We start from the raw sequence: 18,540 nt of genomic DNA, 5'->3' as shown, positions 1-18,540 counted from the left end.
CCTATAGCCCAAATGTGTCACCAAGAACCCTAAGCCAAGCAAAAGTATTTCATTTCAGTAGGGTCACTAATTCTTAGGAGTGCTGGGGTATGAAGTCCACGGCCAGAGAGACAGAGAAATAAGAGCAAGGAACAGTGGGTCCAATTGGTGTCCAGGAAGGTGTTCCTGGGTAAATGGCCAAGAAAACCAGTGTTGCTTTTGACTTGTCTTTTAGGTGTTTTTGTAGTTATTGATATGATTAATATAATATAATAGGATAGCCTATTGTGTTAAAGGCTAAAAGACATATGAGTTCCTTTTCTGAATATTAGAAAACTATAAAAATTCTTTGAAATTTCTTTTTTCTAATTACCAGTGTGGGATTTATGTATTTGTTTGATTTTGAATGTTCATTTTGTGAAGAATAAAACAAACTCAGTTTTACATATAAGAATATGACAAGCTTCTATAAAGAAATCATATATGTGAAAAATTTGGGAAAAAGGAAAACTAAGAATAATTAGGCATAGATTTTAAGAAAGAAGAGTGTAAAATATTAGAGAAATTAAATTTAAAAGATTACTAATCTTTCTGTAAGCTTTGAGAATTAGCCATTTGCTAAACTATTTAAAAATAAAGTGGCAGATGTTCATGAAAAATTAAGTAGAAATTGTTCCTCTGTTGTAAACAACTAGAAACGTGGACAAAATACATGAAACATGTGTCTGTTAACATTGGACAATGCAGGCAGCACAGGACTTTGATTCCTGAGAGGAAGGAAACAAACAGGAAGGCCCTAAGATTGACTTGGCTTCTTTCTTGCAAAGAATTTCAGACTATTGATGTGTACATATTTTAGGTAAAATTCTATAAGACCAGGGAAAGGACCAAAAGAAAGCAGTAGTCTGAATAGTTAACAAGACTCACACAGGTCTGGGAGGAGTTCATGTTGCCATCATTGAGAAGGTTTACACTTGAGTAGTGAGGGGGAATTTATACTCAAGTAAAGGCTGCCCAGAACTCCCGAGATAATTCAGTTGGGAAAGGATAAACTTTTCAACAAATGGTTCTGGAACAATTGAATATCCGTATGCAAGAGAAAAAAAGGACTTGACTCTTCCCTTGCACCTGTAGGGGAGGAGAAAATTCTCCTCTGTCTTCTGAGGATCTCCAGCCCAGCCTAAGAAGGAAGCCAACATAAGCCAAATTAACATACACATTTTACTAAATTGGGAGCCTACATGTATACGTAATGTGGAATGAAGACGTGAACAAATAACCAGAGGAGGAAACTTTTGTACCTTTTAGACAAACAAATTTGTGAAGAATCGACAAGAGAAAGGAGTAGTAAATGGTGAAGAAGTAACCGGCAAGATAAGGGTTAGTTTAACAAGGTTTATTTGTATGGCTTTCTTGACCCCACTTTCCCTATCTCTGGTGATAAGAATGTCTTCCTCCTGCTACAGGGAAGGCATCATTTACATGTGAGTTTTATTTCCTGGAAGAAAAAGAGAGTCATATTGTTTCTCAAGTGCCTTTAACTCAAAATAATCAATATGTAAAAGTGTCATATCTTGAGGTAACATGCTCTCAATTCATTCCCATCATCTGCAATTCAAAATGGGTTATGCACCTAAATGTAGGAGCTAAGGCAGTACCATTTCTAAAAGAAAATATAGAAAATCTTTGTGACTTTGGGTTAGCCAAGATTTTTTTAATGCAAAAAGCAAGCACTGCAAAAGAAAAAAATTGGTAAATTGATCTTTATTATAATTAAATACTTTTCTTCTTTGAAAGGCACTCTGAAGAAAAAGTAAAGAAACCACAGACTGAAAAGAAATATATTTGCAAAGCTTGTATCTGATAACAGGACTTTAGTACATTATATATAAAGAACATTTAAAAGTTAATGAGAATATAAACAGTGCAGCTAGAAAATGGGAATCTGGACACTTTCCCACAGAACATGTGTGAATGGCCACTAAGCACATGAAAAAATGCTCAGGATCTTTAATCCTTAGGAAAATGCAAATTTAAGCCACAGTGAGATGTCACTGTGCACCTATTAGAGTGGCTAGAATTTAAAAGCTTGACACCAAGGATATGGAACATCTACAACTCACACATTGCTGGCAGGATAGCAGCTTGGCGCAGTGTCTTATAAGTTAAATGTGCATTTACTGTAAGACCCAACAGTCCCACCCCTATGGATTTACCCAAGAAAAATGTAAACATATGTCCACACAGATGCTTGTACTCACACGTTCATAGTAACTTTATTATAATAGCCCAAAACTGGAATACTGCTCAGCTCCAAGGAAGGATGAGTTAGTGATACATGAAACAACACGGATGAATCTCAGAAGCATTGTGCCAAGTGACAGAAGCAGACACACAGCACTACGTAGTCTATGGTTTCGTTTTTATGAAATTCTAGAGAATACAAAATTATAGGAATAGAAAACGGATCAGTTACCTGCAGGTAGAGTTGGGGGAAGGAGAACTCTTTGAGGTGATGGAAATGTTCTTATATCCCAATTGTAGGGGTAGTTGCACAACTGTATATGTTTATCAAGTTACAGAACTTTTCACTGAAAATGAGTCAATTTTATATCTAAGTTACCCCTTAGGCTAATTATCTTTAAAAAATTAAAAAATAAAAATGACATACCAAATTATATTAAAAGCAGTTTGGCCCATAGAAGTAGGTATTATATCTGCTAAAGGTACCCGTTACACTGTGCTGTTTATTGCTATCAGTAAGGGTAATTTAATGGAGGTCTTTATGGATACATTGTGCCTTTGGGGAAGAAGTGCAATAAACCTTTAGGGGAAAATACATCAATTTATGTAAACGGGAAAACAGTTTTCCAGTCCACTGATGACCCTAAAACACTCTCATGAGCATTTGGGGTATCATGAAATAGCAGTGCTTGATTCTTTTTTTTTTTTTATTTATTATTTATTTTTTTAGTGCTTGATTCTTTAGACATTATCTTTGCATTTTATTTAAATTGTTAAGGCTTTTAAGAAATTACTGGAAAAGCCTTTAGATAAGGTTGCAAAAAGCACTCCTGATGGACTGGCTCTATGCCTTTGCTGTAGTTAAAAGAAATAGCAGTGCCCATTTCCTTTAAAGTGCTATTTGTTTTTTATATAATAATATGACCCTCCAGAGTGATAAAAATATATTTAAAAATAAAAAGGGATCCCTGGGTGGTGCAGCGGTTTGGCGCCTGCCTTTGGCCCAGGGCACGATCCTGGAGACCCAGGATCGAATCCCACGTCGGGCTCCCGGTGCATGGAGCCTGCTTCTCCCTCTGCCTGTGTCTCTGCCTCTCTCTCTCTCTCTCTGTGACTATCATAAATAAATAAAAGTTAACAAAAAAATAAAAAATAAATAAAAAATAAAAAAGTAAAAAAAAAAAAATAAAAATATTTCTGTGAAACTGCAGTATACTGTGAATTAGACTGACCTGCTCTAGTTCAGGTGTTTTATATTTCTTTTGGCTTATTATCAATCTGAACACTTCTAAAAAGATTTGTAGCTATAAGTACAAAATATGTAAGATTATTTAGAAAAGTATCCACAGTTCACACCATAGTAAATACAAATGATCTAAATATACATAGATTCCTAATTATTAGGGTTTCCTTCTTTTGGAGTTAAATCTGACAGAGCCTAGACTTTTAGAGAATGTCATAAATGACATTTTTTTAAATAAAAGAAAAAAACTCTAAAGCTCATTTGCCAAGATCACGTACACCAAATCAGAGAAGGAGTTGGAGCTTATATGTCTGTATTAGCCCTTCAGTGAACCCTGAGGTTTACTTCGTAGAATTCCTCTAATTGTATCATTATAGGCTTGTTGAATACTGTTCTTTCAATTGTCTCAAGATGGGCGTCTTGGATAATGCATGTCAAACTGTATGTCACTGGGTATTCTGGTACTTTGAGGGGAGGGGCAGAAGCAGTGTCCTGGGTTTTTCCGCATTTGGAAATTGCCCAGAATTTGATAAAACTTAAGAAAGAAGGGTTGGTGGGTTTCTTACTCAAAAGGCAACGATTCTAATGCTGAGAACACTCTGTGAGTGCCAGGACCATGTCCTGCTCTCTGTTGTCTCCTCTGAAGTGTCTTAGCGCACAGTAGATGCTCACTAATACTGAACTGAGATGAGAATGGGAATCATTTGAAAAAAATAAAGGAAAAAAGAAGTTGGCTCTTTGGTATATATGAGACAGCTAATTTTCAAAGGGTCAGACAATTTGGTTACAACACTAACCAACGTTTTACCAAGAAGTAGAAATAGGTTTCCTACGTTGTGTGGTTGTAGGATCATATCCATACACATTTCTGACATAGTTGAAGATCCAAGTCCTAATCATTTATCCAATTTTCTGGAATAAAAATTCCTCTTTTAATGAATGAGGCTACATTATATGAGCTCCTTTAACTCTCTTCTATCATCCTTTTGATTCCTCTAACATGTGTCGTACTTTCTTGCCAAGGGAAATATCCCCATCTGTGCTTTCATTCCATCCTTTCCTGCCTTATTTAGGAACTACTTGGCACCAGTCCTCTCCCTCTTTCAGTGATCTTCAAAATTTTACCTTCTTGGGTGAAGAAGGTGTACATTTCCTTCTGCTGTGACTTCCAAAAGCTTTCCTGCTCTCACAAAAAGCCTTTGACAGTTTTTCCTCAAGCTACCATCTTGACTTTGTCTTCCCCTCCCTTTTTCCATCCAAATTATGCAAGGAAGCTTTTATTAACTTCTTTCTACCATCTGATGTAGTGTCTTCACCTTTGTTCTTTTTGACTTCTCATCAGCCTTTGGCACTGATCACCGTTATAGCCTTGCTATGTGTAGAAAGAAGTCGGCTTCAGAGTTGTCAGGCTTGGGTTTGGGTTCCTCTCTGTGCGACCTTGGATAAATTCGTATCAGGTTGGCTTCCTCATTTGTACAATGTGCATGCGTGGGAACATCTGTAACTGAGAGCTAAGGGCAACGTGCTCGGTGCGCAGTCTGTCCCTTCCCTTCCCTATTTGACTTGGTTTCCAACACTTTGCCTTATTCACTTAGGAGATGAGTAGCAGTACAAGCTCCGTTATACAAATGAGGAAACTAAGGTCAGTCATGGGGAGGTGGTGAAGCTGGAATTCCACCCCTGAGTTGTTGGAGTCCAGAGCTCAAATCCTGCTTCTCCATGCCAAATTGCCAGTATACTAAGAATTGTTGGAAACTAGTTTTCTTTGGGATGGCAATGCACTATTTTTTAAATACGATGTCTGTTTAGGAAATCTCTTTAAATACTATGAAATGTCTGAACCAGTAGAGCTTTTCAAATGAAATTTTCTTTCATTTTTTTTTCTGGTGTATTTTTATGTATTTCTGGTGTGACACGAGCACAAACAACTGGAGCTCTTACGTGGGCCTCTCCTCTGCCCCCCATCTGTTTCATCCATTCCCTCACCCACCCTCCTCCCTGATTTTCCCCACCAATTCTCTGTATTTTTTTTCAAGATTTTTAAATTTATTTATTCATGAGACACACACACACACACACACACACACACACACACACACAGAGGCAGAGACCCAGGCAGAGGGAGAAGCAGGCTCCTTGCAGGGAGCCCGACGTGGGACTCTATCCGGGACCCCAGGATCCCCCCTAGGCCAAAGGCAGGTGCTCAGCCACTGAGACACCCAGGGATCCCCCAATTCTCTGTATTTAAGTCTGTTTTTTGTTACTGTGGTTTTCTTTATATATATATATATATATAAATTTATTTTTTATTGGTGTTCAATTTGCCAACATATAGAACAACACCCAGTGCTCATCCCATCAAGTGCCCCCCTCAGTGCCCGTCACCCAGTCACCCCTACCCCCCGCCCTACCCACCTCCCCTTCCACCCCCCTAGTTCATTTCCCAGAGTTAGGAGTCTCTCATGTTCTGTCTCCCTTTCTGATATTTCCCACTCATATTCTCTCCTTTCCCCTTTATTCCCTTTCACTATTTTTCATATTCCCCAAATGAATGAGACCATATAATGTTTGTCCTTCTCCGATTGACTTATTTCACTCAGCATCTGGTTTTGTTTCTTAAATTCCACATGAGTGAAATCATAAAGGTATTTCTTTTTCTATGCCTGAACTTATTTCATTTAGGATTATAGGCACTACGTCCATCCAAGTTGTTACAAAGGTCAAGATCTCAATCTTTTTCATGGCTGGATAACACTCCATTATGTATACATACCACATGTCTTTTATCCATTCATCTACTGATGGACCCTTGGGTTGCTTCTATATACTGGCTATTGTAAATAATGCTAGAGTAAACATAGGGATGCATGTGTCTTTTCAAATTAGGGTTTTTGTTTTCTTTCTTTGGGTAAATCCTAGTAGTGGGATTACTGGATTATATGGTAATTCTATTTTTAATTTTTTGAGGAACCTCCATAATGTTATCCATGATGGCTATACCAGTACATGAGGGTTCCTTTTTCTCCACATCCTCGCCAGCACTTATTTCTTCTCTTTTTGGTATTGGCCATTCTGACAGGTATATGGTGATATCTCATGGTGGTTTTGATTTGCATTTCACCACTGATTGGTGATGTTGAGTATATTTTCATGTGTTTGTTGGCCATGTGTATGTCTTCTTTGGAAAAATGTCTGTTCATGTCTTTTGCCTGTTTTTGTTTTTGTTTTTGTTTTTGTTTTTGTTTTCCTTTTTTTATTTTTAATTTTTTTATTTATTTATGATAGTCACAGAGAGAGAGAGAGGGAGAGAGAGGCAGAGACACAGGCAGAGGGAGAAGCAGGCTCCATGCACCGGGAGCCCGACGTGGGATTCGATCCCGGGTCTCCAGGATCGCGCCCTGGGCCAAAGGCCGGCGCCAAACCGCTGCGCCACCCAGGGATCCCTGCCTGTTTGTTAATTGGGTTGTTTTTGTGTCGAGTTGTATAAGTTCTTTATATATTTTGAATATTCATCCCTTATTGTATATATCATTTGCAGATGTCTTTCCCCCCGTTCAGTAGGTTGCCTTGTCATTCTTTCATTGTGCAAAAGCTTTTTATTTTGGTATAGTCCCACTGATTTATTTCTGCTTTCGTTTCCCTTGCCTTAGGAGACATATCTAGCTAGAAACCTATCTCTACTGTCAGTGTCAGAATTACTGCCTACCAGGAGCTGAGGTTCCAGACTCAACCCTAACCCTGAGCAGGATGATAGCTGTCAGCAGATGTTTTAACCTGTGAGGACTTTAGCTCTTCAGTCTATAGAATGTGACACTTTGATTTCAAAAGTTCCTTGTAAAAAAAAAAAAAAAAGTTCCTTGTAGCTCTAAAATTCTGTGATTCTCTGAAAATGTGTTTGCAAATGCTTAATGCTCATTGCAGAGGGTAATGTTTCTTATAACGTATCCAAAGTGTCCACCTATTGTTGAATAGCAAAGGAAGTTAAAAAGTTTAAATTTAGGAAAAAATTAATGATCTGGGAGCAGGAATTATAGTGAGCAGGAATAGTAGTACCTGACCTGTAGCTGGTGGCAAAACACTCACTTTCATCTGGAGGGTAGGGTCGTAAGCCTCATTAAAGCTGCTTGCTGGGGAGAAAAAAAAAAAACAAAAAGCTCCTTGTTCACCATTTGCCAGAGGAATTCTAACATAATCCATTTAGCAGTTACAGTTATTTATCAGATGGAGTGTGAATGTGTGTTTATAAGAGCTTTGCATGGTATATGCACATAAAATGGTACCATTTTTAGAAGTAGCATTTCCTTTGTCCAACATATATAAGATTTAGTCCTGATGATATGCCTCTGTATTTCATCATCTTTGGAGGAGTATATATGTCCTTGCTTCATGATACCATCATATTACTGGATATTACAGCTGGTAAGACTATGTTCGTGTTTGGTATCACATGGATAGAGTTATACTGTATTAAATGGTAGTGTTGATAGGCACTTCTGCAATAACATGCCTGTCTGTCTGTCTGTCTGTGACGTTCTGATGTATATCTTTAGTTGAGCGAAAGGACTTTAAAGTTTATTACTTGAACTTTTAAAATTTCATGAGCTTTATATTAATAGAATTGTTTGTAAAATACATGCTTTCACTGAATTTTTTTGTCTCAATATAATTTGTCATGTGAATATGTTTTTAAGATTTAATGCCTTGTATATATTTCTACTCATATATCAATTTTATAAATTTACTATTTGGGGATTCTTTCAGTATGATTTGTCAGATAAAAATTAAGTCAGCTCCCAAGTTTATTTCCATCTAACATTCTGTAATGTGTTAATACTGCTATGTTTTACTGCATTCCAATTTATTAAATTACTTTAAAATTATTTAAAAACTTACTGCCCCTGTTTTCTTCTATGGGTTTTATGGTTTCAGGTATAATATTTAGGTCTTTGATTAATTTTGAGCTTATTTTTAAGAAAGTAGTCCAATTTCTTTCTTTTGCATGTGGCTGTCCAGCTTTCCCAGTACCATTTATTAAAGAACCTGTCTTTTCCCCATTGTATATTCTTGCCTCCTTCCTTGTAGATTAACTGACCATATAAGTGTGAGTTCATTTCTGGGGTCTCTGTTCTTTTCCATTAATCTGTTTATTTTTGTGCCAGTACCATACTGTTTTGATTACTAGAGCTTTGTAGTATTATCTCGAAATCTGGGAATGTAATACCTCACACTTTATTCTTTCTCAAGATGTGGCTTTGGCTATTTGAGGTCTTTTGTGGGTCCCTATGAATTTTAGTATTATTCTAGTTCTGTGGAAAATGCTGTTGGTATTTTGATAGGGATTGCATTAAATCTGTAGATTGCTTTGGGTGGTATGGACATTTTAACAATATTTGTTCCTCTTATCAATTAGCATGCAATATCTTTCCACTTGTTTATGTCATCTTCAATTTCTTTCATCAGTGTTATATAGTTTTCAGAGTACAGGTCTTTTACCTCCTTGGTTTAGTTTATTCCTAGGTATCATCATTTTTGGTGCAATTGTAAATGGGATGGTTTTCTTATTAGGTTTTTTTTTTTTTTTTTTTTTTTTTTTTTTAAGATTTTGTTTATTTGTGAGAGACACAGAGAGAGACAGAGACACAGGCAGAGGGAGAAGCAGGCTCCATGCAGGAGCCCGAGGCAGGACTCAATCCCAGACCTCCAGGATCACGCCCTGAGCCAAAGGCAGATGCTCAACCGCTGAGCCACCCAGGCATCCCAAGGTGGCCTTTTTAATGAAATTAATTGGTAGCTAACTGAGGAGGTATAGCAAAGACAGAGTTTGTGTTTTGAGAATTCTAGATTGCATATAAAGTGACAAACCAAGAAAGAGGACACAGACAATTAGCCATAATGGTAGGTCTGATAGACATGACTGTGGGCTTATACACTACAGCCCTTTTGAAAGGGGAATCATAGTTTCACTGACTTTGTAGACTAGAAAAGCTAGAAGGTGGCTATGTCCCTCCCTTAAGCACACCTTTCAGCATCGTAAATGAAGTTCTTCTAAGTGTTCACCTATGATAATGTGGGCATTGCTCTGGCTAGAGAAAACCAGTGGTTTTGTCAGCAAAATGGACCCCTTGTCTACTTGCCTGTGTAAAGGAGGGGCCTCCTGGCACAGCATGCAGAGTGTCGTACGTTTGCCATCCTCCCATGGCCTGCAACCAGAAGGACGAGAACATGCAGGGGGATTGCTACAGGAGCATTAAATGAAATCATGTGAATATAGCACCGAGGGCAGAAGGGCGAGTTCTTTTGAAGATGAATTAGATGCGTAAAAGCTTTCATTACTTTTCTCCCTTTCTCAGCTTTTCTTCAGCATTGTGACTATAGGTAGGACAGTGATCTTCCCTGACCTCTTGTATGTAGTCATCTACTTAAGTCTTAGCATTTACAAGGTAAGATACTGCCCTAGTCATTCAGTCTGTTCTCTGAATCTGTGTGCTACCCTCGAGGATGCTATAGTGACCCTGCAGTCTTGACGTGGGGGATTCTTTGAACTCAAAAAGTGAAATTTATAGCTTTGAGACAGTCACTCAACAACAAGCCTGAAAACTCTATATTGCAATCATAAAGAAAAGGCGAGCATCAGATTTACGGAGCATATAATGAGACCTCTTGTAGCTTCTGTCGCTTACAGCCACACACCTGTGTCAGAACACGATAGTAGCATCTTTAAATTCAAAAGGAAGGGGTGCATAGCACTTGTAGGCAAGAAGTCAGGCATGTAATTCTTATTTTATTAAATATTTAAATACAGTAGAAAACCACCTCGTGGTATCTTGAATTATTTTCTCTCCCTACTTTTAAGGTAAGTAGATTTATTTCTAGATCAAGACCACCATTTAGTTAAAACATTTCTCCATAGTCACAAAATGGGAAGGAAAGAGCCACTGTATTTCTACTCTACCTTCTTTATATTATAAAGTAAAATGTTCTCTGATATATTAGTTGTTTGTAAGATGTGTATTAATTTTACTTAAGCATAATCACTCTTTGCTTACCTAATTGAGATCATAATTTATGTCAGGCAGCTACAAAATTTAGATTTATTTTATTAATTTATGAGTACAATATTTATTCCACTGGTGGAATGATCTGTTTTGTTATTACAGTAGATTAGAAAACGATCGGTGCTTCGACAGGATCACGCATAATCTTACCTTTATGAAACTGTCATGTGAAAGTACTGTTTAAGGAGCAAATTTTAGTAAGATTTATATAAAAACTCAGTTTGTTATATAAAGGAACTCTTGAGCTAAAACTAGTAAAAACATTTTTTTCTCTCGTAGGTAATTAATAAAATGTCTCCAACATCCCTAAAGATCACAGTAAGGCAACTCATGGAGGGGTCTTCAAAGACCTTGCAGGAAGTATTAACTATGGAATATCGGTTGAGTCAAGCTTGTGTGGTAAGAATTTTTAAAATATATGCTTATTTTCTATATATGAAAGCAACTGATGTTCATTGGAGAGCTTGTAAAATACAGAAAACTAGAAAAAAAAAATCTTAAAATTACCTGTAAATCTACTCTGTAGAAATACAACAGTCCAGTTAGCTGGAGGTATGTGGAACTATTACTCTCACATTGTTCTTAAGTCCTTATGAGACAGCAGTTACATTTGCATGTAAGTGTATGAAATCCTCTAATCTCAGGTAGAATTAAAAATAGAAAAAAAACATTTTTCAGGCACAGTCTCTGACCTTGGGGCAAGACATATAAACTCTGTAAATCTGAATTCCCTTATTGGTAAAATGAGGAGTATACGTATATATAAAATGTAAGAATGGGTTTTGTTAGTTTGTTACATGTTTTAAATAATAGATTAGCATTGTAAATTAGTCACTTTAATATTTTTTTAGAAGATTTTATTTATTTATTTATGAGAGACACAGAGAGAGAGAGAGGCAGAGACACAGGCAGAGGGAGAATCAGGCTCCCTGCAGGGAGCCTGACGCGGGACTTGATCCCGGGACTCCAAGATCACACCCTGGGCTGAAGGCAGCACTAAACCGCTGAGCCACCCAGGCTGCCCCTTCTTTAATCTTAAAGTCTGTCCTAGTAGAATGTAAGTAGCAGCTGAGGTCTCTTAAGAGAAAGACCCTTTATATGTATCTTCTCCACTAAATTTTACACTATTTCTGGAGTAATAGGCACTATATTTGTCTCCACTTGACAGATGTGGGAACTGGCATAGGGAAATAATCTGCCTAAGGTAGTGTTATAGCTATTGAGTGGCAGACACATGGTGGGTGAACCCAGGTGGTCTCACTCCAGAGCCTGCACTCTTGACCCCTACCCATACTTCACACAGTCTGTATTTTCTGCTGAACATTTACTGCACTGCTTGGATCGGTCACTTCCTTCCTTCAGCGAGTATGTTAGCTGTGTTGCCAGGCAGTGTAGGAAGAATGACCGGTCCTTGTTCTCATGGAATCTATAGTCTACTGAGACTATGAAGAGCAAGTAAACGAAATAAGTAAAATAATTACAAATTATGGTAAGTGCTCCAAAGGAACCATGGAAGTTGATGACAGATGAGAATGATGCAGAGACAGGAGGGATTGGGAGAGACAAAGGAAAGACGTCTTGAGTTGTCAGTTCATCTGTGACCAAAGGGCGGGAAATGAGTATGTCGAGAAGTCTCTTGGGTTACAGCAGTGGATGATTTGATTCCATTTGCTTTAAGAAGGTAATTATTGCTGCTGGATGGAGATGGGGTTGGAAGGGTTCAAGAGTACACGTAGATACCAGATACGAGTTTATTACAGTAATCCAGCTGCGAAGTAGTAGCGGCTTAGACGAGGGTGGCGGCCCTGGAGAGAAGTGAATGGTTCTGAGGCCCTGTAGAGGAGATAGGATGGATCGACCTTGATGACAAAAGTGAAGGAAGGAAAGAATGCATTTAAGACTCGGAGTGTGGAGGTGTGGGTTAGAGATTTAAGTCTGAAAGACATTAGAGCCACTTTAAAAAAAAAAAAGAAGAAGAAGCTTTGGAGGGGTGCCTGGGTGGTGTCTGGGTGGCTTATCAAGCATCTGACTCTTGATTTCACTTTAGATCATGATCTCATGGGTTGTGAGATGGAGAGTGGGCTGCATGGGCTCCATGCTCATTGTGGAATCTGCTTGAGATTCTCTTTCCCTCTGCCCCTCTCCCTGCTGGCTCACGTGTGCGTGTGCTCTCCCCCCGCCCCCAATGAATCAATAAAATCTTAAAAAAAGAAAAAAATACTTGGGCGCCTGGATGGCTCAGCGGTTAAGCGTCTGCCTTTAACTCAGGGCATGATTCCCCGGTCTTGGGATCGAGTCCTGCATTGGGCTCCCTGCAGGGAGCCTGCTTATCCCTCTGCCTCTGTCTCTGCCTCTCTCTCTCTCTCTGTGGGTCTCTCATGAATAAATAAAATCTTAAAAAAAAAAAAAAAGACAAATAAAACTTTGGAGATGGAGCTTTGTTTCCTTAATAAGAATGGTTACATGTGCTAGACACTGTTAGAGGCACAAAGAATGTATAGGTAAACAAAATAGACCGAATCCCTGCCCTCATGGAACTTACTTTATAGCAGGGGAGATAGATTGTAAACAGATAAAATTATAAAATATACAGCATGGAGGGGAGGGGTTTGGACTTATGGGTAGACTGAGCAGAAAGGACCTGACTGAGAAGATCCGGTTTGAGTGAAAACCTGAGGGAAATGAGGGAGTGAGCTGTGCAGGTATCTGGGGAAGAGCCTCTAGGCGGAGGCAGGAGCAAAGCTCTGAGGCTGGAGTGTGCCTGCCTGTCCCGGGAGGGGCCAGAGGGGCCAGACAAGGGGGGTTGGTGAGTGAGAGAGTTAACAGGGTAGAGAAGGGCTGTGCAGAGCACACACAGCCTGGGAGGTTTCTGTAAAACCTTGGCTTTTGTTCTGAGTAAAATGGGAAGCCACTGGATGTTTTTGAGTAGAAGAGTGACATGACCTTATATTTTAATGGAATTGGTGAGTCAGGTGCTGATGTGTCAAATATAGAATGGATAAGATCATATAGAAGGAAAATGAGGGAGCCAGACCTGAGCCCCAAGTGGGGTAGGGGAGAAAGAGCAATGGTGGGAGAGAGAAAGGACAGAAGTAGGAGAACCAGGAGGGTGGGAGGGGGCCATGAAAGCAAGAGATGAGAGTCTCAAGGAGGAGTGAGTACTGCCAAAGTATCCAGTGGGGGAGGATGAAGGCGTCTTTAGCATGTGGCAAAACTGAAACCACGGGTGATTTGGGCAAGCCATTGCAGAGCGGTGCTGGGCCAGAGGTAGGGTGTAGTATGTTGGAGAGTAAATGAGTGAATGGGATACGGAGAAGTGGAGGCTGTATGTACACAACTCTTTCTTCTGGAAACAGGGTGGAAGCTGGGACTGGGGAATCAAGTGCGATTCCTTATTATTTTGTAAGGTGGAAGGCACTAGAACATGTTTATAAATGATTGGGGATGACTCAATAGAGAAAAGGCTATGTTGACCCACCACATGACACACTGTGTGTTGCACACGGCGCTGGGATGCTGGGAAGATGATCCTGTGATGGATATATTGATATTGCCATTTCGTATGAGGAAATGCGGCATCGGGGGTTTGCGAGCCCAGGGTCACGTAGTTACTGTGTAGTAGAGGCAGCGGGTGACCCACACATTTGAACTGTAGTCAGTCACTGAGTTAAGTGGCCTACATGGCTGACGCCGGGCGGAAAAAGAGAGATAGCCCCCCTACTCAAGCACCGTTCTCGCGAAGGGGAGATGTGAGTGGCAATGTGGTGGTCCCTCCCTCCGTAATCAGGAAAGGGAAGGCATGGAACTGAGGGGTGCAGCTGGGCCACAGGTAGTTTAGGGGTGGGAAGAAGAGGCTGTTCATGTCTTGCCGCTTCTCTTTTTGTAACGAAATAGGAGGTTAAGTCATTAGCTGAGAAATACAGAGAGAGTAAAATTTGCTAGGGGAAGAGACTGAGAAGGCAGAAGACGGTTAAAATCATTATCTGGGGACGTGGAGAAGAGAACATGCATTGTTGCCCATGCCTTGTTTGGACAAGGCAACAAGACATTGTTGAACATGCCTATTTGAGATTCGTGGTCGTGGATTTTAAATGAAACCAATCACAGTTGTATGATTTTTCTGCAGCAGGATTTAGCTCCTCAAAGGCAGGCAGAGGTAAGCGGTAGGGGCAGCTGGTGCTGGGAGTTTCCAGGACAGACTCAAGGGGAGAGAAAGCCTTGAAGGAGATGAGAGCATTTCCAAGGGCAAGTGGCCACAATAAAGTGAGTGGTGACAGAGTTGTAGGATCGGGGCACAGCAGTGCAGGTACTCAGCAGATAAGAACCCAAGGCGGTGACCAGAGGCTGTGTCACACAGGTGGCCCCACCTCTGAGTGTTTGTTTCCAAAGTGGGAGGCTAAGGTGGGGGGAGGACACAGATCATCACCAGGAATAAGGGTGCCTGGGAATTCACCATTTAATCTCGATTTTCTTTCAGGGAGGCCATGACTTTCATGAAGGGGTTAGGGCAGGTAAGTGATGGTTCTTTTCTCCCTGGCTATTGTGGAAATAGGATTTGTGAGCATATCCTGTTAATCAAAGATGATAGTTGTTTTATTAGTGAAAAGTAGGCTTTCATAGCAATTGCAAAGTCGTTGCTTTTTTTATATGACCAACTGGCACATAAGGGAAGATCGGTCTTTGAAACTAGTATTGTTTGGAAAATTCATATAACCTGTGTCATTGCTCCCTAATTTATACATAAGAGGTAATCCTGCTTCTCCAGTCCTGTGGACTGCCTCTGCCAAGTAGAGCTGGGCTTGAGAACTCCTTCTGCTGCTGGAGCCTTGAAAGGCGCATTTATTGCCTTGCAAGGAGCCCTCAAGCCCCTGCCCATCCTGCAAAGTCCCAGAAGTGTTGAACCCTACCTTACTCACCTCTTTGCCTGTGCCTGAGCTGTTCAACCCTGACATTGAGAAAAACCATATGGCATAATTAGTAACGCTCTGGCAACATCTTTATTAATTTGTTTTCATCATCTCCGAAGTTAGCATATTTAGAACAAGCAAGTGAAATGGCTTATTTTTTGTTTTAAGCAAATTTGCCGAACAGTTCATGTGTAAGCCCATATCCCAACAAATAGCTGTTATTTATATTGTATAAGATGAGGTTTTCCCTTTGCATGTGTTTCCTTTTGCATATACTTTATCTGAATAAAAGATTGTGTTCTCTGAGCTATAAGCTTTGATCAACACTGCACTGTCGTAGAACTCTCTTAACTTACGGCATGAGAAATACCAGAAATAAGCAGGGGTTCAGATCCTTTTAGAGGACATAAGGAGTTGAATCAGAGGAGATGGCTCGATGTTTATAGAAACAAGTAAAATAGGCATTTTTCCCACTGATCCCCCACAGATTCTCGCTGCATGTGGATCAGAGCCTAGACCCGTGTGCTACTTGGGTTTTAATGTATTCGTTAGATGTTATAGCAGCCCTCTTAAACTTAAAAAAATAAAGGTGTTATTTTCATATATACTGTCAATTATTTTAAGGTAACAGTTGGAACCAGGCAGCATCAAAGTTCTGATTTGTAATGCAGGAGCTTATCACGTTACTTTTTAATGAAGAGAAAAGTATACTGCCTCATTGTTTAGGGAGGTTATGACCTCCCTATTTTGCAAGAAGTATCTATTCTGGGTAAAAGTCTTTGGTGTTCTTGCTTAATAACCAAATGTTTGCCATGGTTCGCTAATTATAAAATATGTCAGCAAATCCGATAAAATAAACTAGTAAATTAGAGGAATGGTTGTAAAAAATTCTTATTCTTAACAGCCAGAATGAGCCTCTTCCTGGTTATAAAAGAAAACTAAAAATGATTATTTCAGCAGAGCTGGAGAGTTACCAAATGCAATTTGAGTGGGTGCCTCGTGAGACTTGAAAAAACCTGAGCTGTCTACATGGCAGGAACTTGTTATATCTATGCTCGGTAGAAAATGATGTCACTTTGAAAAGAACACACAGATTTTATTAATATTCTTTCCTTTTGCCCTTCAGCAGACTATCAAGGAGGTAGAGAAAAGTGATAGCATTGGCCAAAGGGCTTAAAACAGAAGAGATTTTTGAAAGAAGGTTCCAGAATTGTTTTTATTTATGTTGTTCAGGGAATAGAAAACTGTCAGAGTGGCAGGGAACAGAACATTAGTGCTCTCCCTCATCTGATAGTAGCCAGCACCCTGCAGCAGGCATGGACTTGGGCCGTCAATGGCACAATCCCTTAAGGCACCTGGCTCTTGGTTTCGGCTCAGGTCAGATCTCGGGGCCGTGAGCTCAAGCCCGGCATCGGGCCCCACCCTCAGCAGGGAGTCTGCTTGAGATTCTCTCTCCCTCTCCCTTGACTTCTCCTCACTCACTCACTCGCTCCCTCAAACAAATAAATCTTAAAACACACACACACACACACACACACACACACACACAAAGCTCTCCAGTATCCACAGGAATTCTGCACATCTTAAGCATGGTTACAATTCCCTACCATGACTCTACTAAGTGTAGCCCCCTTCTCTGTCTTTTTTTAAAAAAAAGTTTTTCGAGGTCATCGTAGAGTAACATACAGTCATAAGCAGGGACACAGAGCGATCCTGTGTGCCCTTCATCAGATGTTCCCCAAAGGCAGCCTTTATGTAGTGGGAGCGATGTCACAAGCAGGAGAGTGACGCTCCCGTCCCTTGCTAAGGGAGAGCTTTGCCAGTTGCCTCATCCTCATGATCTGCTGGGGATGCTCAGTGGCCACATTACATGATGACTACCCCGAAATCAGAGAAGTCGTTTCTTCTTATAACCTGAAGGTGCTCTGCTGTTTTAATTCAAGCCTGTGTGAGCTAGAGGATTCAGCAGAACAGCAGTCTCCACATTTAATTATGCATAACAGCCTCCTCTTCCCTCTAAGTAATTTTCCTCTCAGCTCCATGTGGAGGAGGTTAGAAGGCAGATCTGGGCCTTCCGCCCTCCCCTACCTTCCCTAATCCATACCAACTCTGGTTTTAGCTGTTTTAGAACAGGAAGATTTCATGTACAATTTTGTTTGAAGAAGGCTGAGGTTTAAGCCCCATTAGTTCAGAGGCTGTGTTCAAGCTGCAGACTTAGATAGAGGTTGGGAAAGAACCACGTGGGTCATTATCAGTTCATTGCTATCCGTCCAAATCCTATTGGGCCTTAATTTAAAGAGAAAAAAAAAAGGAAACATGCAAAAATTTAAACTTTGCAGGAAAAAAAGGTGCTACAGAAGATAGGCCATGTGTAAGGTACTTTCTGTCAATTCAGTGATTAAAATCTGGTAATACCTGGAAGAAATGTACTAACATTTCTATGTCTTCACTTAACAGTTTTAATAGATAAAGACCAGAGTCCAAAGTGGAAACCAGCGGATCTAAAAGAAGTTACTGATGAAGACTTGAATAATTACTTTAAACCTCTGGGAAGTAATGATTTGAAATTTTAAGGTGACTAGATTATCAAGGGATCGTTTTGGAGCAAGTGTTGGCAAAGGATAGTACATGGGCCAAATCCAGCCTGCTGCCTGTTGTTTATTTTCCCACAAGCTAAGAATGGTTTCTGCATTTTCAAATGGTTGAGGGAAAAAAAAAATCAAAGACTAGTATGTCATGATGTGAAAATTACATGAAATTTGAATATGGGTGTTTATAAATAAAGTTTAATGGAACATAGTTAGACTCCTCTGTTTACATCTATGGCTGCTTTGAGTAGTTGCAACAGCAATTGTATGGCCTGCAAAGCCTAAAATATTTACTATCTGATCCTTTTTAGAAAATGTTTGCCAACCCATTTTCCAAAATGGGAAAAAAAATTGAAGGTCGTTAAGAGACTATTGAGTTGAAATATCTAATTGAAATGAGAATCTTGTGTTTTGGCTTTGGGTAGTAGTTTGTATGTTGATTAAATAAATTTATGTATAGATTATTAAAAAATAACCCTGAAAGTTTTTGGCTGTCGTGTTAATGCTTCAGAGAATTTTCTGCA

At 39.7% G+C, this 18,540-nt stretch overlaps 1 protein-coding gene across 1 annotated transcript in view; it reads left to right on the top strand.

The window, feature by feature from the left end:
• Positions 1–18,499, top strand: part of HIBCH (3-hydroxyisobutyryl-CoA hydrolase) — a 96,709-nt gene extending 78,210 nt beyond the window's left edge. Inside the window, exons 12-14 of the mRNA XM_041737220.1 lie at positions 10,801–10,920; positions 14,999–15,032; positions 17,886–18,499. Coding sequence (XP_041593154.1) covers positions 10,801–10,920; positions 14,999–15,032; positions 17,886–18,001 — 270 coding nt within the window. The 3' untranslated portion in view covers positions 18,002–18,499. The remainder of the gene's footprint in view (positions 1–10,800; positions 10,921–14,998; positions 15,033–17,885) is intronic.
• Positions 18,500–18,540: the final 41 nt, after the last annotated feature.

The sequence above is a fragment of the Vulpes lagopus genome, chromosome 22 (assembly GCF_018345385.1).
Source record: "Vulpes lagopus strain Blue_001 chromosome 22, ASM1834538v1, whole genome shotgun sequence".
Classification (NCBI taxonomy): domain Eukaryota; kingdom Metazoa; phylum Chordata; class Mammalia; order Carnivora; family Canidae; genus Vulpes; species Vulpes lagopus.
Note: the sequence above shows the minus strand (reverse complement) of the source record. Positions and strands in the feature narration are given on the sequence as shown.